At 65.1% G+C, this 25,875-nt stretch overlaps 1 protein-coding gene across 20 annotated transcripts in view; it reads right to left on the bottom strand.

The window, feature by feature from the left end:
* Positions 1-25,875, bottom strand: part of Ncor2 (nuclear receptor corepressor 2) — a 142,856-nt gene that overhangs the window by 94,426 nt on the left and 22,555 nt on the right. For 19 of the 20 annotated variants that reach the window (XM_058579774.1, XM_058579775.1, XM_058579773.1 and 16 more), the window contains 3 exons: positions 7,988-8,197; positions 3,689-3,816; positions 1,982-2,159 (listed from right to left, as the gene is read on the bottom strand). In XM_058579774.1, the coding sequence (XP_058435757.1) occupies positions 1,982-2,159; positions 3,689-3,816; positions 7,988-8,092 (411 nt within the window). In that variant the 5' untranslated portion in view covers positions 8,093-8,197. Of the gene's footprint in view, positions 1-1,981; positions 2,160-3,688; positions 3,817-7,987; positions 8,198-16,053; positions 16,204-25,875 lie in introns of those variants that run through there. The other variant, XM_058579776.1, reaches the window with a different exon arrangement.

The following is a 25,875-nucleotide window of genomic DNA, read 5'->3' as shown; positions in this document are numbered from 1 at the left end:
GACACACGAGTGGGAGCTGCCCATGTCCAGCCATGAGGATGTGTGACTCCCGAGACACTGGACGCCATGGGCGTGGACGGGTGCACGGGGGAGGAGAGGGAGATGGCAGGAGACCACCAGGAGGGTGGCTGGAGGGACAGGAGAGGCAGGGAGGAATGGACGGCTCAAGGACAGACAGGCACTGGGCCATAGGGCACTAGGCCACAGGCTGCGGGGATGGCTGTGGGGTGGGGGGCGGGGGCAGGAAAGGGGCAGGGTGGGGGCTGCCGGGGCTTCAGGGCTGCAGGAGGGGCCACGGGCTGCACGTCCCTGGAGAAGACCCCAGGGCAGTGGCCTGGACTCCACCCCCAACAGAGGCCAAGGGCGTGGGGAGGTCAGGAAGGCAGGCCTTCGGGGCTGGCCTCGCCTCCCACTGTCAGCTGGGCCGCAGAGGGCAGCCATGACGCGCAGGAGGTGGTGGGGAGCAGCTCTCAGAGGCAACAGTCCTGCCCAAGGGCATGGCCACTGATAAGGGCCCAGGCTGGGAGTTCCTGGGATGTCTGAGGAGCTGCAGGACCAAGGGCTGCACGGAGTGGGTGAGGGGGGCTACAGGGGGAGATGGGTCTGGGGGCTGCAGGCCTGGATCATGGCAGGCCTGCAGGCCACTTGGAGAATTTTAACTGCTTCCTGCCTGAGACGGAGGTTTGGTGCACAGGTCTGGGGGCACCAAAGAGGGGCACGAGACCCTCTTGGTTATTGTTTGGAAGAACATAGGCGGGGGCAGGTGAGCGGGATCAGGGCCTGGGGGCTGCTGCAATGGTCCAGGGAGCAACTCGGGAGGCGCTGGAATCCACCTGGAGGGCAGAAGCAGGAAGGACAAAGCTGCCCCTGGGGGACGGGCCCAGGAGGGGGCTTCAGTCCACTCCATCTGTTAGCAGGTTGTTACTGTCCTGTGGCCACTCAGGAGAGGAGAGCGCCTGCCCAGAGGCCGTGAGGCTGAGCTCCGATGTTCCTGGCACCTACCCTCACCTTCCACGCATCAGCGCTGTGGACACCAGGCAGGTGGGCAGGACTGAAGCAAGAGAGCGGGAGGAAGGCCAGCCTCCGGCCGGCCCGAACACACCCAGGGACGCCCAGGCCCAAGTCGCCCTTCTCCCCCGGGAGGGAGGCTGGCCCGGCACCCAACACCACACAGGCCCACGGCAAGTTTGCGTCCAGGTGCCCACGTCCCACCTCTGCCCCATCAGTAAGGAGAAGCGGGTCGGGGAGGCGCCCCAGCCCAGAGCAGCGCCCCGGGTGCACCCAGGCGCGGGCAGCAGCAGGCCAAGGACAGGCCCGTGCAGGGAGAGCTGGGGCCAGACCCACAGCCACCTGGGAAGGAAACGGCCATGAGCTCCCTGTGGTCACTCAGGGAGTGGACTCAGGGCAGCCCAGCCCAGCGGCCAACTTGGACAGCAGGAAGGAACATCTGCTGGCCCCACCAAGACTCTGGGACCCCAGGCCAGGCCGTGCCTAAGCCCTGCTCCCCTCGTACACCCCACCCCTACCCACGAGAACAAGGAGCCCAGGAAGCCCAGGGCCCTGCACTGGCTGCCTCTCAGGCCAGGGCATCCATCTGCCGAGCAGGGCCAGAGAGGGTCACAGACGTCCTGTTCCGTGCAGGCCGTGACCCAAGCAAGCCCACCATGAGCAGGGACAGTACAGAGGATTGACACAGGGCTGCCCTGGATGGCATAGGACCCAGCTCCCTACCCCAAGGATCCCTCTTCTCTCCCTGCCTTGGGCCTTTGCACGGCCCCCTACCACCTGCAACACCTCTCCAGCTCCTCTCATCCCCTGGCACCTGCAGAGACCTCGTCCCTGTGCCTCCCCTGGTGCCCGGGCTTTGCCCACCCTGTGCGCACTCCCACACCCGCACCCCTGCCCGAGTGGCCCTCTCCCTGGGCACAGGCCCCTCCCATCCATCAATCAGCACAGGCTCCCAGCCAGGGCCAGGCCTAACCTTGGTGAGGTCCTCAGAGCCGCTGGGCTGGCCTGTGGCCAACAGCGCGGACGGCCGCAGCAGGGGTTCGGGCAGCAGCTCCAGGCGCGGGCGCTTGCTCTCCATGAACTCCATCTCAGACTTCCCCAGCTCGGGCAGGTACGAGTGGGACTCGGGGCGCAGGTGGAGCTCCTGAGACCTGCAGAGGCCGGGCACACGGTGTCATGCAGGAGGCTGGGACCTGAGGCCCGAGGCCCTCCCCACTGGGCACGGGTCATGGCCCACACCCACTGGTGACAAGGTCACAGGGACTCAAGCACAGCCCCAGCTGCCCTCAGACTGAGGCCCGTGAGGACGTCCACAGGAGGGAAGCGCCAGGGAGGCGAGGGGACACCTGCAGCGACTGCCCCTCCCTGGCCACTAAGTGTGGTCTGGGACCCGCCACGGCAGCTCGGCCAGCAGCTGGCTATTAGCACAGAGCCAGCTCCCCAGATGCACTAACAAACTGCTCAGCAGTTACCGAGGCCCCTGGTGACGCAGGGCTCAGTCAGACCCCACAAGCTCCACACACGGGACACCGCCACCTAGCACCGTCCAGGGCAGAGGTCACCAACGGGCCAAAGACTCCTGCTGTCAAACCTGACCTGGCCCCTGCTCTGCCCAGTGGCCCTGGGAAGAGATGGGAGCTGTCCAGCCTGGTGACTCCTGACCAGCTCGCTGTGACCCTTCTCCCTGGCTTGCCCAGGGGGGGTGCAGCCTTGCCTCCCCACACCCAGCAGGGCTGTGGCTCTGCACCTCCACTTCCCAGGACTGGCCACCCGCCAAGGCCTGGAACATTCTCAAGCTGTTTGCCCACACATGGGGGGAGCCAAGCTCTCGCTCTCACCCACAGGCCCTGCCGGGTCTGGTCCCTGCTTCCCTCACCCACTGTCCCAGGGCCACTGCCTACTCCAGCCCTCTCCAAACTGCCCACCCCTCACAGCAGTGCAGATCAGGTGGCCTCCCTGCCGTGTGCCCCTCACACTTCTCCCTCTGGGCAGCCGTGGTCCCCGGGAACTTGCTGGCCGCCTCCCCACCCCAGGAGGTTTGGTCCCAGGCCCCTTCACTGCTCCTGTCCACTGTAGCATCCCAGTGACAGGGACACAGCAGGTGCTCAGTCAGTGCATATGGACTGACTGAATGCCACCCAGAGCCCCGGGGGCTGGGCCGTGTCTCGCTACACCTGCAAGGAGTCCCCGGGCGCCTGCCCGTCCCTTCCTCCATAGCCGGTCAGGGTGGCCCTCTGTGCCTTCCCAGCTGAGAAATGCACTGGGACCAGGGCCTGGCAGGAGGCACATGGCATCAACCCAAGTGCTGCACAGTGTCCCCTCGTCACTCAGAGACATGACCTGGCTTGGAACAGGGTCTCTGTGGATGTCCTGAGACTAAGAGGAAAGCCGGGGAGCCACCCTGCTGGCCCTGCCCATGGACAGAGGAGAGTCAGGCTGCCCTGTCCCAGGGCAGCAGCAAAGGGAAGGCAGCGAGAGGAGAGGAGGGGCTCCCGGCCCAGGTGGACATGTCCCTGCACCAGCGGCTGGCACCTCCCTCCAGAGCACACACCCATGCGGCCACCAGGTCAAGGGCAGGCAGGCAAGGGACACCCCTCACCTAGCCCGGCCCTGCAGGGGCCCCAGCCCACCCCACCTCCACCCTGTACCCGAGGCAGGGTTCTGGGCAGCCCCTGCTCACCGTTCATTCCCGGGCTGGAACTCTGACAGCAGCGAGGGCCTCCTCCTCTGGGGCTGCATGACGGGGCTGGGCGATAGGTGGGCGGCGTAGTCGCGGGGCGTGCGCTGGTACTCCAGCAACCCCACGTCCTGCAGAGGGGGAGGCGTGAGCCGGCAGGCACAGGGAGCAGGAAGGGGCTGCCCGGCCCCGCCCCGCCCTGCCCCCTGCCCCTGCACCCCCCACCCGCCCGCCAGTAAGGAAGAGTCACGCGAAGGCTGGTCCACCCACTCCTCAAGGGACCATCGGTCCCCCGACTGTGCCCACTTTCCAGATAACACACTGGGGCCAGGCAGGGCTCATGGGGGGGCGCCCATCCAGACCAGCTGCCCAGAAGGCCCCTGCTGCCCAGCCCCTGGCGCAGAGGAAGACTGGGCAAGAGGGGCTCCGGGCCCACCCGCCTCCCTCGGCTGCCCAGCAGGGTGGGCACAGGAAGCAGAGCCTCACAGCCCCAGGAGCGAAGCTGCCCAGGGACCAGGTCCAGCGCATGGGGACCGGATGCTGGACAGAAAGGGAGCTTGGCAGCCAGGCAGGCGGGACTGAGGGCCCGGCCAGGCGTGGCCGAGGAGGGGAGGCCAGCCCGCGGTATGCAGGGACCCGGTGCCAAGCGTGCTGCATGGAGGCCAGGCCAGCAGTTCAGCGGAGGCCAGCCCCTGGAGGCCGAGCACATGCCACACCAGCAGGTCACCAGGCCACCAGGGAAGGCAAGGCGCAGCTTTAGTGAAGGCCGCACTTCACCAGCCCAAGCTCTCCAGGACCCCGGCCGGCTCCCCCGGCCATCCAGAGACAGGACCTCACAGGACCTCGCAGCCCAGTGCAGGGGGCTCCCAGAGACACGGTTTGGAGGACCCTCCCCTCAAAGCCTCCTCATACCCAGCCACCCATGGACCCTCGCTCTGCACTTTTTTTTCTTTTTTTTTGTACTGGGGACTGGACTCAGGGACGCTTAACCACCACGTCACACCCCCAGCCCTATTTTGTATTTTATTTAGAGACAGGGTCTCACCGAGTTGCTTAGGGCCTTGCTGTTGCCGAGGCTGGCTTTGAACAAGATCCACCTGCCTCAGCCTCCCAAGCTGCTGGGATGACAGGCGTGTGCTCTTTTGTGTGTGTGTGTGGCACCAGGTACAGAGCCCAGGGCTGGAGCACGCAAGGCGAGCACCCCAGGGTCAAGCTCCCGTGTCCCACACTCCGCAATCCCTCTCCCCCTGGGGAGAAGTGAACGCTCTCAAATCCCCTGGTAAGGGCAGCCTGGTTTGAGCCTCTCCCCAGAAGACAGATGGCTGTGCTGATCCCAATCCATTCGCACTGTCTGCAGGACACCAGGCCACGCCATGTGCCAATTGATTAGTGATGTCTGGCACAGTCGCGGCAGCAGACACAGGATGGAGAGTGACTTAGTGTCCTCTGGGCATCTTGTCTGGGTTTTCCACACTGTTTCTTGGGAGTGGGCAGAAATACCCAGCCACTCTGTCTTGTCTGGCTTTTAACTTTCAAGCGGTTGTTCTGCAGAGAATCGGGGAGACACCACGTACAGGGTGGATTCTCCCTCAGACCCTCAGGGCCCTGCCGGGAACAGGAGCCTGGACGCAGGGTGGGGCTGGGAGGACCCCTGTCCTCCTCCAGGCTATAAAGCCCCCAGGAAGGGCCTCCCAGGGCAGCCAGGGGGGATCCTGCTACGCAGCTTCAGGCTGCAGCTGCCTGTCCCTTACTGTCCCTACCTCAAACCTCAGGAGGCTCCACTCACAAATGGGCACCACCCAGGGGAGGAGCCTCTACGCCACAGTCACCAGGGCTGGGCAGCTGCCTCCTGGTGCCCCCCACAGTGCCCAGGCACCAGTGCCCACAGCATGGGCAGGAAGCAGCCAGAGCCCTGGGCAGGAGCGAGCTGCCTGGCAGAGACCTCTCCAGGGCACAGGGGCGTGTGAGGACAGTGACCCCAGGCCTTCCCTCGGGAAAGCCAGGTGAGCACAGCAGAATGAGTGGGTGGGACAGCGCTGGCCACAGGGGCTGGGGAACCCACCGCACTGACTCTGACTCTGACCCCAACTTCCTGGGGGGAGCTGGGGTCCCTTCCGTGGGTGTCCACTGTGATGTCCACATCAGGGCTGCCCAGGAAAGCAAGACTGGGAAGAATCAACCAAGGAGGCCCACGGTGGTCACCTAGGCTGGACACGGCCAGGCTGGATCCACCTGACGCCATCTCGGAGCAGACCTCCTGCCGGGCTGCATGGCGTTGACGCCAACACCCTAGACAGCAGCTCCCGTTCACTAAGCTGCCCACTGTGCCCTGCGGCAGGGAAGCCCTGGCCACTCACCCCTCCCTCCGCAGCCTGCGAGGCGGCGATACGGGGCCACGGAGGAAGCAGCGAGGCTCATAGGGAATGAGGGCCTCTCCAGGTGCCACCAAGGATGGGCAGGCAGGATCATGGGCTCACCCTGCCCAGTGGGGCCGGCAGCAGTCCTGAGCCCAGACCTGCCTACTCCCCACGTTTCCAGAGCCACTCCTCAGAAAACGAGGGGAGCCCAGAGGGGAGCCCAGAGAGTGGCCCTCACCCCAGGAGGATCCAGGACACCACGGCTACAAGTCAGCAGAGGAAGTGAGCCCACTCCTGGACCCCGCAGTCACGAGCCCTCCTGGCGAGCCGGGGACCACCCTGCGAGAGTGCCACTTGGCACAGGGCAGGCCCACACTCCTCCAGCCCAGCAGAGCTGGACCCCAGCCCCGGGCCTGCCCGCACACCATGCCCCACACACGTCAGCTCGCTCTGTCCCCAGGCCAGGGGACGCCGGCAGACAGGCGGGGAGACTTGCTGAGGAGCAGTATGAATGGGCAGAGGCCACAGAGTCCTGCCCCAGCCCCAGGGGCCCTCAAGGACCAAAGGACCTCTCTCTAGCCTGCCTCTGAGGGCAACTCCCAGCACCCTGGGCAAGCTGCAGTGGCGGGGACACAGCTAACAGAGTCCCTGGGCCCCACAGAAGTGCCCACGTTTCCAGTGCCACTCCTCAGAAAATGAGGGGAGCCCAGAGAGCGGCCCTCATCCCAGGAGGTCCAGGACACCACGACTGCAAGTCAGGCAGAGGAAGTGGGCCCACTTGGGGGCCTGGCCCACCCCCACCCGGCCCAGGAGGGGCCCTCTCTGTGGCCTGGCACTCCGCCAAGGTCCCCAGTGCCAGTCAGTGGCAAGGTGCACACAGGGGCAGAAGCCCCCAGAGCCCAAGGGCTGGTAGCAATGCAGCGGCCCCAGCACGGGCCAGTGCCCTGCCTGCCCCCCAGGGCCAGCACCCACCTGCTGCCGGCAGGGGACCTCATACCTGTTGTGACAAACTGGAAATCGCCCAGATGGTCCTTTCTAGGACGCCGAGGAGCACCACCTAGGGCAGGGCCAGCCACAGGCCCACGTCCAAGGGCTCCACAGGGCCCGGGGGGTCCCCTGAGAGGCTGCCTCTGGGGGAAATGGGGGTCCCAGACTTCACAGGACCCATGGGTGGGGCCTTGCCCACCATGGCTCCCGCGAGGCCGATACCCACCCACTGAGCGTCTGGGGCTGGTCACAGTACGCAACAGGTGTCCAACAGACGCCAGAGAGGACTCGAAGGCCAGTGAGGAGTGGGGGGAAACTGGCCCCTGCTTGCAGGCGGAGGGGAGCAGCTGGGGGCACACAGGCACACCAAGGCCTCCGTCCCCAGGGCAGTCCACTGCCCAGCCTGGGCCCCACACCGGGCGTCCAGAGACAGAATGGGCTGGGCCTCAGCCTCTCACACGGGGCCTCACCACAGTGAAGTAACGGGGAAGGGAGTGAATGGCCCCCAGGAGACCTCCCCAACCCCAGACGGGAAAGCAGAGGCGGCCACTGCGAGGTCAGGTCAGCCTATGCGGCAGGAACCTCACTCAGGCAAATTCAACTGCCAATCAAGAGGGGGTGGAGCCTCCGCTCAGCCAAGCCCCGCCTCCACCTTCTTAGCCTTCTCTTTTATTTTAAGGTAGGGTCTCACCAAGTGGCTGAGCCTTGCACTGTGATCCTGCCTCAGCCTCCCAAATGGCTGGCACTACAGGGGTGAGCCGCCATGCCTGGCTCGGCTTCCCAGCTTTAAAGATGGGAATAAAGACTTTACCAAACACCCCAGGCCTGGAAGGGCCCTAGGGCATGGGCAGCCTCTGACAAGGTGCCCTGCTGCAGAGGGTGTCCCGAGCCACAGCAGCCTGGCTCGCAGGGGAGGAAAGGAGCAGGAGCAAGAGCCCCAAAGGGCGCCACCCCTTACCGTGTGGGGCCGGGCGATCTGCACCGGGTAAGAGATGCCATGGGGCGGGTAGCGGGCCTCGGTGGCCCTCCACGTCTGTGCCACGGGCTGCGTGGATCCCGACATGGTGGCAGGGGCTGGGCCTCAGGCCCTGAAGAACGCTCTGGTGACCACCACTGAGGACTAAAGGCCAGTCTCTGTCATCTGATCACAGGCCACCGTCACAAGCTCCTGTGGAAACAAAAAAGCAGATGAGTGGGGAGGGCAGGCCCTGCAGGACCAGAACGGCCCGCTAACCGCCCACTGACCACCTACTGGGGCTCCCCCCTCTACTCAATGGCCACTCTCAGCACAGGGCAGGGGACAGAGCCAGGCCCACGGACTCCGCACAGGCCTCGGGTCAGAGGGGGACGCTGCCCCTCCCAGACCCTCGCCCACCCACCCCACAGCTGCGGCTTCCCCACGCCACAGCCGCCAGGACTCTCCGCGTCCCCAGGGCAAGGTTCTCCAAAAGCCCCTGGCAGCTCCCGCACAGCACCAGCCCGGGAGGTGTGGCCAGGGCCAGCTGAGTAGGCCTCTGGTGGCAGCGTGGGCTGGGAAAGGCTGGCCTCTAGGGCCTCCTGTGGCCTCCTGAAGGATGACATCATGACATGGAGAGGGAGGGACCACGCAGGGTCAGGGCCACGCCAAGAAAGGGGCTGCACCCTGGGCAGGTGACGGGGGCTTCCAGGGTCACAAACAGCACCTTCTCAGGCAGAAGCCCCATGGCCATGCCGGAGAGAACCAGAAGGACGGCCAGCCGTCTTCGAGATGGGGCTGACCCCAGCCAGTGAGGGTCGGCCTTGGGCCAGGCCTCTGGCTGGGGGTCAAGCTGGAGAGAGCAGCCTTAGGGCCACCTTGGCCTGCCAGGACAAGGTGCCAGCCAGTAGGAGGGCGGGGCTGCAGGACAGCGAGGCCGACAGCGAGGCCACCCTGGGGACAGCTGGCCTGAGGCAGAGGCACCCTCCTGTGCATCCTTCCTTGCCCGCCCACACGGGGCTCCTGTCACCTGCCACAAGATGGCTGCTCACACAGAGAGAGCAGGAATCAGAGGAGGCCACCTCCACAACAGCAAGGGCCCTCCAGACACTTGGTGCAGAGCCAGAGCCAGGCCGGCCCCGGGCTCTCCCTGGCCACAGGACGGCTGCCCCCTAACTGCGGCCGCAGGAACAAGCCCTGCCCGGCCACCCCCAAGCTGTGTGGCCTGGGGCAAGTGGGTTCCCTTCTCTGAACCTCAGCTTCGGGGCCACATCTGCCCTCCCCACCCTGCCAGACATCCTCACCCATAGCCTTGACAGACAAGGGCACCATGTACAGCCAGAGCCACGGGAAGCAGCAGGAAGAGTTGGTGGACACGCGGGCAGGGCACGCTGGGAAGCTGGGGCCTCTGGGGACGGCGCACATGTGAGAACAGCTGCCCAGAGCGGACCACCTTCCCGACTGGCCCTCCCGAGCGGCCACCCCTCCTGCACTGCACGCCGGAGCTGGACCCCCACCCGCTACCTCCCAGGAGCCCTTGTGACACAGACTGCGAGGGGACCCTGTGGCCATGAAACCCTCGGGCTGCGGCAGCCAGAGCCAGCCGAAGCCCAAGCTCAGGCTCGCCAGCACTGACCAGGGTCGGGTGGGAGTGACGGGGAGCCCAAAGCCTGCTCAGGAGCTCCAGACCGAAAGCAAGTGCCCAGTGACCACGGAGACCATGGCTGGATCAGAGTCAACGGGGCTTGGACAGCAGCGTGTGCAGGGAGCACGGTCTACACGAACCTGGGGGACGGGGTCCTGGCCTCAAGCAGGACAGTGGCAAGCACGGGACTCACGGGCCAGGCAGGAAGAAGGGGAGCCCCAGGCCTGGCCAGGGCTCAGGGACGCAGCGCAGGGCAGGAGACGGGACATGGCCCTGCTACAGACCCAGCCCAGAAAGTCACCGACCCCAGACACAGCCCAGGCCCCCAGGCAGCGACCTGTGGTCAAGACGGGCCACTGGAAGCCATAGTGGGGCGGGGGCCGAGCTGGGGGAGCAGGAGGGTCCAGACGTGAGCGGGCCAGACGACAAAGCCCTGCTATACCAGCAGCTGACCACCTGGGCCCAGTTGTCCAGAAGCCACAGGGTCCCCTCCCCCCAGTGGACACGCTGGTCTGAAGGGAGGGCAGGAGGACCGTAGCCGGCCTCCGGCCTCAGCATGTCAGGAGAGCCACCCATGGGGACAGACACCACTCCTGCCCACTGACACCCGCTCTGCACATCCCACACCCCAGCTCCCGTGGGTGGCCACCCCCACTCCCTCTGTCAGGAGCCAATCAAGCTGCTGGGACACAGCTGCTGGTTTGGGAAGGGCGCGAACCCAAGGCAGAGCCAACAAAACCCTCTCCCGGGAGATTTGCTGGACATCAGGAAAGACGAGCTCTCCTTCCACTGGAGCTCTCCTTCCACTGGAGCTCTCCTTCCACTTGGGCTGTGAGGCGCTGAACACAACAGCACCTGGATCCAACTGTGCCTGAAGCTTTTTTTAGTTACATGAGCCTTTTGTGCTAAACAGGAGGATCAGGAAATCTGCTCGCAGCCAAGAGATGGAAGCCTAAAACTCTAATTTTAAGGGGCTCAGATCTCCCTGGGGTCAGCTCTCCACTCTCTGGGTCTCTCCTGGGTGCAGGAGCCTGGGACAGGCCCAGCCCAGGAGGAAGGGGACGCTCAGAACCCTCACCCCCGGGAGGAGTGGCCTCTCCAGCGCCAGCCCCGCGCTGTCTGGCTCTAACATGGACACAGGCAGTGGCGCCCTGCACGGCCTGACCGGGATCTGGGCCGCTCCCCAGCAGCATGCATGGGCTGTCCAGCAGTAACCGGAGCCCGGTTACCGGGTCCTGGAGGAACACCCCACGCCACACACTGGTGAGCAGAGCCCCGACTCCTGGCACAGGAAGGGGCCGCCCTAGGTGGAGACCCCGGCAGCCACCCACCGGGCTGCGCTGACCTCCCCCGAGGCCCCCCACCAGCCAGGGACAGGGACAGAGGTTTTCCTGGGCAGGCACCAGGCAGGCGGGAAGGCGTGGCCCCCTCTTCCACGCACAGCGCCAGGGGCTTCACAGTCATGAACGTGGCCGCCCCCTCCCACAGCACCACCTGCATCAGGCCAGGTCCCTGTGGCGCAGGCTCGTCACTGTACTCATTCTACAGCAAGTAGACACAGAGGTGAGTGACTTGCCCGAGGCCAACAGCCAGCAGGTGACCACACAGCCTGGGGGGGACCCGGCAGCTGCCCCGACCACTGTGCTCTGGCCGGTGCACCTCGACCTCCCCGCCCAGGCTGGGGGTCCCAACTCCCCACTAGGCTGCAGCCAGGCCCCAGCCCTGCCCAAACCCCTCACAGGTCCAGGCCACGTCCTGCCTGCCGCGGGCGCCCACGAGCTGTGGCAGCAGGCCTGCCAGGAACCACCCAACGGGGTCCAGGAGGAGGCAAGCCACGCCTCACCAGACTTCAGGGGCCACCCACCCACCCCACTTATCGCGACAGCCAGGTAACCCCGACATCAGAGCAGACCCACCGACGAGGCCCCGCACAGGTCTCCGCGAGGCCCGGGGTCCAGGCCGCCCACTGGGAGCTGAAAAGGCCAGCCCTCTGCCGCCCTCCCAGCCTCCTAGCAGCTGCGTGGCCTCTGCCCAGTGGCCTGCCCTCTCCGGCTAGGTTCCTCTGTTCTCTGGGGCTCCTGGCCAGCGGGGGGAACCCTGCAGGCCGATTCTGGCCCACGTCCAGCCTGTGGCCAAGGTGTCGGGGGCCCAGGGAGCCTCTCCCCTGCTGGGTCCCTCGCTCCCTGGCCAGGACTGCAGAAGGTGGAAGGCAAGCAGGGACCAGGCCTGCGGTGAGGGAGGCAGGGTCGGGGTGTCTTCCTTCCTGGAAGGGCTGGACTTACTGACCCTGACCTTGTGCTGGACACTCAGGCTTGGCCAGGGCCCAGCACTACCCAGACCATCCAGGGCCGGTCACCTGCACCCCGGGAGACGGTCAGGGAGGGAGCAGTTTCCCAGGCCACCAGGGAATGACCACGGGGCAGCCTTCAACAGCATGTTTGTTGTCCAAGCAGCCCTGGAGGCCGCCCGTCCCCCTGCAGGGCACCTGGCAGGGCCCGTGCCACCCACCAGCCCTGGTGGCCCCAAGACCCCAGGGCCTACGCGGCTCCATCCTCAGTGGTTCCCATCCTACTGCCCTCGTCTCTCACAGGACACTGGCCACCGGGTGGAGGGTCCCCTAGGAATCCAGAGTGGCCTCACGCAGGGCCTGGGTGCCGGGACGCAGGCATGTCTCTCTGGGGGCCACCCACGCCATTGCACCAGCTGGGACCTCCTCCTGCTGCACCACACGAATGCGGCACGGGGTAGCCTCTGCCTGGCCACCGCGGGCTCCCCCAGGGCCCCTCGCAGCAGGCCTGGCACAGGGGCCACCTGAAGCCCTGCAGGCGGTGACTAGAGGCCGCTGGGAGGTTCCTGGGGGCCCAGGACGTGGAGCCCCAGGGTGCGAAGGGGCCAGCAGGAGCAGACGTCTCCCCAGTTCTCGGGGAGATGAAGCAGGACCCCGGAGGAGCCCTGGCCCATCCAGCAAGCTGGCAGCCCACCCAACCTCTGTCTCCCCTGCAGAAAGGGCCCATTATGATATCACAGGCCAGGAACTGCAGTTAGCCAGAAAGGAGGCCAGGGCCACAAAGGGCTCATTGTCATGCAGATGACCGTGGGAGGGGTGGCTCCTCCCCACTCCCAGCTCCAGAGCTGCCAGATCACTCCCCTGAGCTTCCAGAAGACTGGGCATCTGGGAGCCCCAGATCTGGGCCAAGCGGGGTGCACTATCCCTAACCTGGCAGAGGGCCCTCCCAGGTCAGAGCCAGATGCCCAGCACACAAAACCCGGGAGGAAAACCAAGGGCCTCCTGGAGACAACTGGGACGATGCCCTCTAGGCACAGAAACACCGCACACATCATGATGCCATTTGTCTTTTAATGCTGTGTGTCTTTGGACAAGCCACCTACCCTCTCTGTGCCTCAACAGGGGAAAGTGATTCCAGGCCAAGCCCCAGGGTCAGGTGTGCTGAAGGCCCCTTCCCCAACAAGCCAGCACTATGCACGCCCCTTGCCTGTCCCCCTGCTTTATCCAGAAGGAGGGCAGGGGTCCCACATGGCACTTGGCAGGACAGAACCTTGCAGACCTCCCAGGGCTGCCCAGCCAGGCAGAGGGGCCCGTGCCCCGTGGAGTCCCCAGGGCAGGACCCATCTAGAGGCACCGGGTGCCCAGGAGGCCCACTGGCTGGCAAGGGCAGCCCGGGCACTGAGTCAGGGCAGATACCTACAGCTACAGTGGGCGATCCCTGGGGGTCTGCACTGCCCGCCTGTCTCAGGTAGAAAGCGGGGCCTGGGAGGAGATGGGGTCCCCAGGGGAGCGGGAGGGGTCCTGGGAAGACACCCTCAGGGAACCAGGAGGCGGCCCTCAGCCACCCCAGCCCAAGGTTCTGAAGCCCCCACCTGGGGCACAGTCACACTCAAACATGGGGGGACCAGGGACGTCAGCCAAGCAAGCAGGGGTTCGGCAGGGTCCCAGAGAAGCATGTTCCAGAAAGAGCGCAAGGGTTCTCGGGCAGGACCATGCCCAGGTCCCCCAGGGACAGCCCACAGGCCAGGAGGCAGGGACATCCCCAACCAAGTCCCTCCCTGCCCCTCAGGGCCCTTCAGGGCCGCTCTGGAGCCACGGGCATAAAGCAAGCCCTGACCACCTCCTGGGAGGCCCAGGCTCCAGCTGTCACCTGAACCCCACTTCAGTGAGCTGAGAAGCTGAGCTCGGGTGGCCCAGGAGTGAGGCTGCCAGACCCTCAGGGCTGTGGCCCAGCCCCAGCCCAGAGAATGGAGCAGGGAGGAAGAGGAGACTGGGGTCAGAGAGGGCCAGCCACCCGGGGCAGCTGCCCAGCTGGCTCCTGGCCCAGGGTCTAGCCTCTCGTGGATAGGCCTCGGCCTTCCCAGGGGTCTCGTGGCACCTCCCTTCTGTGACCCTGGCATCAGCCTCCCACAGCACGTGGCAGGCACAGGTGAGGCCCAGGGTTCTCCCCACTCCACAGGGGGCACTGGGGCCAGGGGCCATGGTGGACATGAACCCAGGATGGCCTGGCCACCATGAGCAGGCAGACCAGAGGCAGGCCAGCACAGCGAGGCCCCGGGACCCGGGACCCTGCCCCCCACGGTCCCTGCATGGCCAAGGGCAAGGCAGACACAAAGGTGGGAGCCACTGCAGCCGCCGCCACACCCTCCTCAGGGCTGGCCCTCAACCAGGGAGCGCCCAATCTGAGCACTGGGTTCAAGCACTCCATGGCACCGCAAGACTCTGGTGATGGCCACCAGCTGTGTGGGCCTCAGCCCGGGTCCTGTGGCCTGTCCTTCATAGTGGGCAGCCTCAGCACAGCTCCATGGCCCTCCCAAGGGACAGCAAGGCCTTGGGACGAGGGAAGGGACATGCACAGGGCCCCCACTTCGGGAGCTGTTCCTGAAGTCCCAGGGGGGCCAAGGACACTCAGAAGAGGCCACTGGCAGGGACGGCCCTGCCGCCCACCCAGGGGACTCCCCGCTGCCTCCTGCTGGCCGCAGAGTGGAGGCCCCAAGCCAGCCACCAGCCGGGCATCCGGTGTGCTTTATAGACACGGGACGGCTGCCACCTCAGCGAGCCGGACTCCTGCCTGGCCCGGCCCGCAGGCCACCATGGAGGGGACCTGGCCTGGAGCTGGTGGGAGCTGTCCAGGGAGGGGAGCGGAACGGCTCGCAGGGGGCCCGGGGCCTCGCCCAGCCCAGGAGAGCTGGGTGTCTGCCACGCTCTGCCTCGCCTGAGGACCACAGACTGCAGGGGGCAGGAGAGGACAGGGGACAGGAACCGCCCCGGCCACCGTGCGTCCACACACAAGCAGGCCCCGGGTCCCAGGGCCTGGGAGACTGAGCCTCCTGGAGGCCGGGAGCTGGACCTGAACCAGAGGCTGACCACTGCCCTTCCCTAACATCAGCAGCCGAGAGGCCAGGCCTCCGGGCCTCCCATGAGCCAGAGGCCTGTCTTACTGCCCCTTGGTCACAGTGCCTGTGGGGTGGGGACCAGCCGTGTATCCACCTGCCAGATGAGAAAGGTGAGACTCATCCCGTGAAGAGGCATGTCCAGGGCCACAGGGCAGGGGCGTGTCCAACAGGACGCAGACCCCACTGTCTTCTGCCCTTGTGCCAATGCCTGTGTGGACCCCTTTACCGTCCCACAGCACAGACAAGGAAACCGAGGTCTGCAGCAGCCAGGGGATGGCCTGAGGCCACACAGCACGGGACGGGCCACCACAGGGCTCCACGGGGCCTGTGGAAGCAGCCTGCGCCCCTGGGGTGCAGACCACCACCTGCCAGGCTCAGGGTCCCCAGGGGACGTGCTGCTGCTCCCCACAGCTCCAGGCCCAGGCCTCCCTCGGCCTCCCTCCCTGAGGGCGCCCTGTGCGGGGCCCACCCCACTCTCTAGTATTTACCCCACTGCCAAGGTCCTGGGCAAGCCCGGGCCGGTGGCACTGACTTCAAACCAGACACAGGCACCAAGCCAAGCGCCACCTCAGTGGGGAGCTGGGCGCCGAAGCCAGGCAGCATGGCCACACCAGGCCGCACCAGGCACAAGCCTGTTCCAGACCCCCAGGCCCCCAGGCCCCCAGCGCACCCCGGCCAGGCACACCACTCTCTGGACAATGCCGGTGCACCGAGGTCCAGTGGGGGCGCAAGGCCACCGTGCGTCCACTCCCTGGGGACCTTGCCACGAGCTCCCTAGGACTTGAGCAACTCTGTCCAATAAGACAGCCTGGTCCACCGTCCCACAAGCGTGGGGCCTGACCACATCTTCCCAACTGGCTGACTGCTGCCCAGGTGGCCCCTGAGCCTGGCGACAGGGCTAAGGCTCCATCCAGGTGACTCCAGAGACCCTGGGTGGTACCTCCAGCCCACGGCCCATGAGCTATGGCCCCCCAGCCTGTAGCCGCCCTCCCTGGACCTGGGGCCCAGCCACTCCTCTTACCGACCACATGACCGGTCTTGCTGGCGGCTGGGAGCTCCGCTGGCAGGAGCCCTGCTCACAGGGCAGCGGGCGGGGGGCGGCCGTGCCAGCCGGGGGGCGGCGTGGTGCACGCACAGGGGCGGCCACGGGCCTCCAGCAGACTCCCAGAGGCCAGCCGCAGGCCCATCCTTCCTGCAGGGCTGCCGCCAGGCCCAGGCAGCCGCTCCCTTCCCGCGAGACTTGGGCTCCCACCCCAGCCAGCGGCCCTGCAGGGGCCAGGGGCCAGGCGGACCCCCAGGCTCCTGCACGCTGCCCCCCAACCCGGAGCAGCAGAGACCCTCAGAGACAAGCCACGGGGACCCTGACCCCACGGCCGGGACCCAGACAACGGGCCTCGCGCTGGCCTCGCCTCTGGCCACCGGGCCTGCAGCACAGAATTACATAAGTGATCTCCGCTGGGTCGGAAGCCAGGGTAGGAGCGTCCTCCAGCCCTGGCACCCGGGATAATTCCTCATCGCCATGGAAACCTGGCGGGCCGCCAGCGACTCGCTCAAACACCGCGAGGCCTTTTTATAGCTCGGCTGGAAGCCTCTCCACTCTAGCTCGGGAGCCAGCCCGTCCCCTCCTTTAACCCGTCCCCTCCTTTAACCCGTTCCTCCCAGCTGGCCGTGCAGGCTCCCAGCAGGGCCCAGGTGGACAGGCCCTGCCCACCCTCCTGTCCTGCAGGGTCAGGCGGCCAGAGGGAAGTATTCCTATCCCTTGAATCTCAGGAAAAGAAGACGCGGCACAGAACGCCGACTCAGGTCATCTTGGTGACCGGCACAGGGAAAAACACGCACAGCCTCCAGGCCAGAAACGACGGCCGGTCAGCCAGGAGCCGGAGCCCTGGCCGCGGTCCGCGTGTGACTCACAGACAAGTCTGAGCGCCTCTGGGTGTCAGTCTGCCCCTGGTGGAGGGCGGGCGGGCCTGCCGTCCACAGGGGCTGAGAGGTGGCAGCGGGGGTCAGGGAAAGCTGCCCAAGCTCACGCCACAGTCTCGGGTTCACTCCCATGAGCAGTGGGCACATCTCTGGGCACCGCGTGGGCACCGGCCTGGGGTGCAGGGAGGCACGACCAAGGGTGGTGCACTGACACAGGCGGGCAGGGAGAATCAGGGACGAGACCGAGGGGACTGGACTCGGGACAGGAGGGTGGCACAAGCGGCACCCAGCAGCTCGCACAGGTCCCCTGGGCCACATTAAGCGTGTCACGGGCTGGCGGGCCATGCCCACCCACCACAAGGACCAGATATCCAGGACAGGAAGCACCCAAAGGACAAGCGACCCACCCAGGCCTGGGACCGCCTCTGGGCAGGCCCGTCTGTGCCCTCTGTGCCCGCGGCAGAGCCGGCAAGAAGCCCCCAGGCTTTCATAGACCTGCAGGTGACGAAGCCCAGACTTCGTCATCAGGTCCCCTTGGCCATCAGAGACCACCCCAGGGAGACCTCTAGGCTCCCGAGACCCGTGCCCAGGGCAGACGCGGGCCCGTCCCTCTGAGGGCTTCTCTTCTAGGTGGGCAGCGAGGCCGTTCTCAGCCAGGAGCTCCAGGCGAGTGTCTGCAGCCGGGGACTCACCCAGCTACCGGGGACAGAGACCCAGAGCAGAGGAGGGTCCAGCGGCTGGGCGCACACCGCCAGGCCGGAGAGCACGGGCTGCGCGGTCCTGTTGGTCAGCTTGTTCTGGACAGAGACCCACTGCAGGCCTTCCCCAAAGATGCCCTGGGACCTGGAGGACAATGTTCACCTCACAGTGCCCACCATCGGTGTATCCCTTGTCACTCACAGCCTCGTCCTGCATCTGCCCTGTGAGATGCAGACGCTTGTTGAGTGGCTTCCTGACGAGAGCCACAGGCAGCTGCTTCTGAACAGCCCATCATCAAACCTGAGCTAGTGTCCAGGGCACACTGGCCCGTGGTCAGCACTCACAGACACCACGTCCCCAAGCCCCTGCAGTGACCAGACATGCCCAAGGTGTGCCAACGCGGCCCTCCAGGGACCCGCCTGCATGGAGCACTTTGGGGTGGCCAAGGTCAGCGATGCCACCCGCCAGGGACCAGAGCCATGCGAGCACCAGGCAACGGCTCCAGAGAGGACGGGCCAGGTGGCCCAGGCAGGGTCCCCCAGCCTCCCGGGGTTGGTTCCATGAGTGCGCCTGCCTCTGCCTCTCCCAGGGTCAAGGGAATGCACCCCTTCAGGTGGACAGCACTCAGAGGACCAGACCCAGACATGGCCAGGCCACCGTGGCACACCCAGCACCAGGGAAGAGACCCTGCTCTGCACCCCCCCAGGCTACAGCTTCCTGGCAGGAGGGGCAGGGGTCAGGTCGGAAGGGACAGGGTGAGGGAAGTGGGGGGGGGGCAGGGGCAGCGAGGAGGAGGGAGGCACTGAGCTCAGGCCTCGGGGCGGGCGGCCTCGGCCTCCTCATCTGAGAGGCCTCCGTGGAGCGGCTCGGGCCACACGGCCTCAGGCCTCAGAGGGACACAATTCAGCCACAAGGACGGATGGACAGACATCAGCTAGGATGGCGAGAGGCGGTGCCCAGCCCTCCCCCATGGGGTGAACCCAGAGGTGGAGAGCAGGCCAGGTCGCCAGGGCTGGGTACGGCGGGTGTGACCCCTGGGTATAGCTATCCTTCTGGATGCCCGGAACATTCTGGAAGGAGGAAGCAGGGTGAAGCCACACGGTGGCCGGTGGCCTATTCAGGATGGTCAACTCCATGTGATAGAGAAAGAGTCGCTGCAGAGTGGACCATTCCAGACCAGCGCTGCCCGCCTGGGAGCCGCTTCCAGTCAGGCCTGGGGCTGCTGGGTGCTTGGCCAAGGTGTGCGGCCCTACTGTGTGCCGGAGGCCCTACTGTGTGCTCGTGGCACTGGGACTGCCCAGACAACAGAGTTTTAAAAGTTAAGTGTGATTAAAACAAAATCCACGCTACCCTGGTTTCCAGGGGCTGCAGGGACAGGGTATCACAGCCTGGGCAGCTGAGAACAACGGCCAGCGGCCCTCCCACAACTCTGAGGGCCAGACCTGACATCAGATGTCAGCAGGCCTCCTTGCCTCCCGGGACACACAGGACCCACCTCCCTTCACCCCGTGGCTCCCAGTGTCCCTGGCATATGGCCACTCCATTCCAGCCAGCTCTGCCTTCACGAGGCCTCCGCCTGCCTCCTCAGAAGGACACTGGTTGTCGGACTTGGGCCTCCCTAGTCCAGACCGGTCTCAAGGACCCGGCCTTCATCACCTCTGCCAAGGCCATTGATCCAAGAGGTCATATTCCCAGGTTCCAGTGAGGACCACGTGCCGACCACACCACCACCCACACTCAGTGAGGCATCGCTGCCCTGTCCGCCCTGGCCAACCTGGCCGCTCTGGCCACCGTCCCATCCACTGCAGGCTGGAGCCAGGGCAGGCCCTGAGCAGCTCTGGAGCTGCCCACAGCCCGAGGCCAGCAGCTGGCCCTCTCCTCCCTGAGCCAGCTAAAGACAGACCACAGAAACCCAAGTCCCCTTCCCCAGGAGGCCCCCGGGAGCCCAGGCCCTGGGGACAGGCTTCCCTGATGGGGAGGGGGAAGCAGGCCGCAGACATGCTTCTGTCCCCACAGACATGCTTCTCAGTCAGAGGAGGCCACGCCCAGGCAGGTTGGTGTGGGGCACCCCCCTCCCGGAAGCTGTGGCGGGCAGCTGCGGAGCCAACACTGTCTCCAGACTGGCCCCAACTGCAGTGGCATCGGGGCAGCACTGCGGGCATAGAGCATCGGCGGGAGCAGGGAGGCAGGGCAGGGCCACCTGCTCAGGGACCGGGAGGCCTTGTCCTGGTAGTGGCAAGGGCGGGAAGAGGTGTTGAGAATGCTCCACGGGGCCCGACCAGAGAGGGCACGTTGCACTGGCCAGAGTCACGTCCTCCCATGGCTCCAGGCACCAGCTACTGGACGGCCAAGGCTCTCCGTCTCCCCCGTAGGGGCCCGGCCTACACCTCTGCCCACGGGGCCGCCTGCTCTGCACCTTCCCTGGAAAGACATCTGTCCTTGGATTTAGCGGCCATCCTCGTCCAGGCTGACCCCAGCTGCCTCCAGGGAGTGCTGACTACTAGACCACCCGTCCAGGGCTCGTCCCCAGCTCCTGGAGGAGCTGCCGCAGCCCCGGCTCTCGCCCTCGGGACGGCTTTCCAGAGGTGCCGGCTGACTTCCAGGACGCTCCACGGGGCACTATGCCAGGTCACGGGGGACGTGGCGCTCTGGAGATAAGAGTGGCAGTGAGCCGCGGAGCCACGTGACAGGCGGCCGGGCCACGGCAGCTTTCCGTCCCATAGTTTTTTCTTTAAGAAATCAGGGCCTTGCTTACAAACCCCCGATTTCCAGCTTTTCTGGGAACATAATGGTGGCTGGCGGTCACCCCTGCCTGTCACCCTCCGCACTCCCTGAGTGTGTGACACCCTCTCACCTGCCCTGGGCCACCTGGCCTGCTGTGCTGGAGGCCTCCCTCTTCTCTATAGGAGAAGAGAAGGGAGTGTCTGTCACCCTGGGCTCAGATGCCCGCCCTCTCCTGGAGGCTGGGCTGGGCTGGGGCAGGAATCTGCCTGGGAAAAGCCACACAGAAGGCAGCTCCCTGAGGCCTGTTTGTTCTCCTGGATCCAGCCATGCCTGCACTTGTCCCATCTGAACGGAGCCCTTGTTACTGGACTGGCTCTGGAGGCAAGGGCCAAGTTTTCAGTGCATGCCTGATAACCAAATCCCCAAACCTAGAACAAAGCCAGGAGAGAACCATTAAACCGGATTTCTTCCCTGAGTGTAGGCGAGGCCGACCCCCAGGGCTACAGAGCAGCCTCTGACCCAGGCAGCCCCTCCGGGTCCCCTAGCCCTGCTCCTGGACTGGGCAGCATCCCTGAAAGGTGGTGACCTCAGGGCCTTGGCACCTGCTGACCCCTTCCCTGGAAGGCTCCTCCCTCTTCCCTTCCTGTGGCCACCTCCTGCTCATTGTCCAGACTCCAGCTCAAATGCCACCTCATCAAGCTGACCCTTGAGCCCTGTACCAAAAGGAGCCCTGCAAAGCAGTCACCCTCCTCCCATCCTATGCTACAGCATCCTCTCTCCCCAGTGTCAGGGCCCTGCGTTTTGTATCCCCGGAGGCCATGAGGCCAGCAGGCTGGCTGCTGGAGACAGGAAGCAGGACTCCCTGCCCTGACGACCCCGCTCAGCCGCCGGAGCAGCTGCTGCATGCCTGAGCCCTTACGTGGTGCATGCGGGCTGCCTGCTGCTGGAGGCCCTGCCAGGAGATCCCAGCTGGCTGTGGCTAGAGCAGAGCACCCACGCGGGCACTGAAGGTGGCACCCCACAACTCCACAAATAACAGGTGCCAGTGACTCTGCTGCCTGGGTAAAGTGCCAGCTGTGTGACCCTGGGTGAGTCTCTGAACCTCTCTGTGCCCTCAGCTTTCCTGCCTATAAAACAGGCTGGTGGGAGGGGGCAGGGGGCAGCCATGATGGAGGAATGTGATGGACATCACTGTCCAAAGTGCATGCATGAAGATAGGAATTGGTGTGAACGCACTTTACACAACCAGAGGTCAGGGATGCTGTGCTCTGGGTGTGTAGTGGGAACCATGATGCATCCCGCTGCCATGTATTTAAAAAATAAAAGGAATTTAAAAATTTTTTTTAAAAAAATGAACAGCTGGTGAGAGTAGCAGCTGCCTGTGGGTTCCAGGAGGAGCCCCAACATACGCCAAGGTCACAGCAGACCCAAAGAAAGGCTCGGGAGCCACCGCCCGGGAGACGGCACCGACCCGACCACGCTCTCCCCACCACGCTCTCCCCACGGCACTGGGCAGGGGGCGGGTCAGCTGTGCGGCTTCCGTGGTAGACGTGGCACCCGTGTGCAGTCCCCCAAGGCAGGCTCAGTGCTGTCTACCCGCCTATCCCACCTCTTCCAGGGCCTCCCTTGGCTCCCGACCCCAGGAGCAGTGGCCCCCAGCACCCTTCCCGTGGTAGTCCTCAGCTCCCGCCTCCCAGGGGCCCACAGGGCAGGGAGACCCCGCCCCAGGAGCCTGCAGTCAGCACCGGGCACCCACGCCCCCACCCCAAGCCCCCGTTCGCCGGAGTTCCAGAAACCCAGGGCCACCCAGAACGAGTGCACCCTGGGGGTAGGCGTCCACACGCACCAGGCAGCCGGGGCCCAGGGGCACGGCCACACCACGAGCGGCTCCAGCCAGGAGTCACATGAGAAGACCCCCAGCCCAGTCCCCACCAGGAGAGGAGCCCCTTGCCATGCCCAGCTGTGAGCCGCTGCCGGGCGCCCAGGGCAGGGCCACAGGCACACCAGGAGCAGCGGGCAGAGGCCACCGAGCGGGACGGATCAGGGACTGCCTGGATCTCAGTGAACAGCTCGCTCTGTCACCAAGTGAGACAACAGCATACCCTACGACCCCGGGTGGTCCTGGCTGTGTCCAGAGGTCCCACGGGAGTGAAGCGCTCTCCACAGTCAGGCCTCTGAGCCTGGAGCCACCTTGAATTAGCATCTTCCTCACTGGCACGCAGGAGTCCATGACCCATGGCGTCCAGCACAAGAACAGCACTGTGACATCCCTCCCGGGACAGCCTGAAGGCTGAGGAGCCAGGGACACGGGGAGGAAACTGCAGATGGCCCAGGTTCCAACCTCACTGTCTGTGTGACTTCAGGAAGATACTAAGCCTCTCTGTGCCTCGGCGTCAAGATGCATGCAGACTCCCCAGGAGGATCTGGAGAGTCCGTAAGTCGGGCAGCATCAACACCAGGGGACAATCACAGACCCTGTTATGACAACTGTACTTTTATTGCTGCTGTAGCTTCATCATCATGATTCACAACAACTTCAAATTTCACAAAGGCCTACAGCAGAAAGCCCGCCCAGCTGAACCTGGGGCTGGGAACTGGGTACACCCCCCCGGGGACCCCACCACCACCTAGGCTCTCCGGAGCCCCCAGAGCAGCAGCCCTCCAGCCCCCAGAGGGGGTGGAGATCACCATCAGGTGGAGGAGACCATGTCAGAGCCAAGATCAAAATCAAGTGCGATCATCAGGCCGGCCCCATCCGTAATTACGAATCTGATGTCATTAGGCACCCGCTAACCTCATTACTTATTTATTTAAGGGATTGCTTATTTAATTTATGAGCCTCCTTCCCCGAAAAGTCATCTCAGCCAGCACCCCTCAGGCGAGGAAGAGGAGGAGGAGGAGGAAGGGGCCCCCCCTCTCACCCGCCCCACCCCCATCCTGCTCCTGCTCTGCCTCGGAACAGCTCCCCCCAGGTCTGGTGATGTCCAAGGTGACTGCTGGGCAGGGCAGACCTGGCAGAGCCAGGCTCGGTGCTAGACCCGGAAAGCTCCCACTGTCATCTCCCCAGCACAGAAGACCCTCAGGGCAGCGGGGCTCTGGCCCCACCAGGCACCAGGGCTTGGCATCACCTCCGATCCCTGTGACAAAGGGAGCTGGCCCTTCCTGGCACAGGGGGGAAGAAGCACCAACTTGTGGTCACAAGTTCTAATTCTCATTGTGCTGAGAAGTCACTTGACTCTGAAGGCCCCTGTCTCCTCAAACCTGTAGAAGGGGAGTGAAGAACTCACAGGCGGCCACCCGAGGGCTGCTGCCCAGGGCCACGCCACGCTCCCGGCCAACGCAATAAGACAAGAAAAGCAGGAAGTGGCATGAAGACTAGGAAGAAAGGCAGAGCCAGCGTCGTGGGGGGAGGGGCCACTTCCCCAGGCCGGGGGGCTACACCGGGTGGCCACAGCCTTTCCCAAAATGCAGCCCACAGTGCAGTGTACTTGAACACGCGTGGGGTCCACCAGAACGGCTGACAGGAGTGCCCATGAGGGTGTGCGCCACTGGGGTTCCCAGGTCTGCGGGTGGACGCAGAGCTGGGTGAGAAATCAGCTGGTAAGTCCCCACACAGCCCCCACACGCCTGCAACCCGCCCTCACAGGAGACAGGCGTGCAACGGGCATGCAACGGTGTCCCCAGCACGAAGAACGAGCTATGGGCTGGGGCTGGGGCTCAGCAGGACAGCGCTCGCCCAGCGCCGCAAGGCCCTGGGTGCGGCCCACAGCACCACATATAAGTAAATAAATAGGATGAGGCATCACGTTCAACTACGACTGAAACACAAATATTAAAAAAAAGGAGGAGCCCTGGCGACAGAGGACACAGCGTGAATGTCAGAACGACAGAGTGGCCAGACACGTAACCTCACGTGTGTGCTGTGTGATGATTTCACTATGCACCTCTAGAAGGTTCCGGAACTTCTATGGCAGACACGAGGTCAGCAGTTCTTCTAGAGGGGCAGGGCCTACCCTAGTTTGTGCTGGTGCAAGTGTTAGCGACCAGCGAGATCCAGGGAACCCCGAGAGCTGCGCCTTCCCACAGGCTGGCTGGACCTCCAGGCTCGTTGGCCAGAGTGTAACAGACAAACCCACACGCGGGCAGCGACGCCCCCCACTTCTAGGTCAGGTCTGTGGGTCCCGGAGCCGTCCCTCAAGTTTCCCAAAGGTCCTGACTTATGAAACTCAACAAAATAAGTTGGGGCTGACTCTCAGACCTGCCCCCCTTGCAAGGTCAGGTGCGCAAAGCCCTTGGCCTCTGGGCCTCAGCCTCCCCAGCCGCAGGAGCAGGGGGGCAGTAGAGCAGCAGTCCGGGCACAGGCCAGGGGCCTCGGGGGCTCACCACTACTGCTGCCACAGGAGCAATAGGGCCCCGCGTGGACAGGACTGGCCAGGGTCCTCACGGCCCTCCACAGACAGGGCTCAGGTCAGCAGCACCTGCAGACCTAAGGCCCCTGCCCAGCTTCAAGATGGGGCACTTAACAGGTGCCTGCTCTCCAGGGCTCCAACCACCCTGTCCCCCAGGAAGAGAGAAGAGGGAAGGACGACCCTGGCCCAGGGGCTCCCTGAGGGCCACACCAAGGTATCCTGCAGGGTCATCTCAGGAAGGCCTCAGCAGGACTCCTGGTAAAGCGAGGGCACAGGACAGGGGCACAGGACAGGGGAACACCAGAACCCCTAGGAAAGGGGTCGAGCAAGAGCCCAGCCATTTGTGAAAGGAAAAAGGCGACCATGGCGAAGGGCCAGGAGGAGGCTGCAGGGACAGGGACTCTGCCCGCTCCCGGGGCCTGTCCAGGGTAGCTCCAGACCAAGGGACAGGGAGGGGCTGTGTGGAGCGGAAGCCGCAGCAGGAGGGGCGTCCGCCGGGCCCGATTAGCAGGGTGGCCGCAGGCAGACAAGCTCAGCTGTCAGCAGGGCCATCGCAGGCACCATTAATTGCTGTCATTTGAGGGTGGCCCTGTGGGGAGGGGAAGGAGGGGCAGGGCTGAGCGTCCTGAGCTGAGGATATCCCACGGGCTCTTGGCCCTGGGGACAAAACCAGTCCCACTGCCCAAGAAAGGATGAGTCTCAGAGCTGTGACCCCACAGGCCAAGGACCCGCCACACACACCTGGTCCCCTGTCTGCCTACAGACTGTCCCAATGGGCTTCCTCGGGCAGCAGAGAGCGGCCATCCTGGGCTCACCTTCCAGCCCCACCTGGATTAACCACACCCAGACACCCTGACACTCCGACACCCCGACACTCAGACACTCAGACCCCCGACACCCCAACACCCGCTCTCAGCATGCCCAGCTGCAGGGCCCAGCAGGCCCACCACCCCCAGGACTCAGGCGCCACCCCTCAAGGCCCGGGTCCCCTCCTCCCTCCCAGGGCACAGGGGCCTCCAGGTGAAGACTCGCCCACTTCCTGGGGTGGCTCTGGATCAAAGAGCCCGCTGCAGAGGACCAGAAAGGTCTCC

Source organism: Marmota monax, unplaced genomic scaffold (assembly GCF_021218885.2).
Source record: "Marmota monax isolate L192 unplaced genomic scaffold, Marmota_monax_Labrador192_F-V1.1 WCK01_AAM20220418_F8-fsc00092, whole genome shotgun sequence".
NCBI classification, from domain to species: domain Eukaryota; kingdom Metazoa; phylum Chordata; class Mammalia; order Rodentia; family Sciuridae; genus Marmota; species Marmota monax.
Note: the sequence above shows the minus strand (reverse complement) of the source record. Positions and strands in the feature narration are given on the sequence as shown.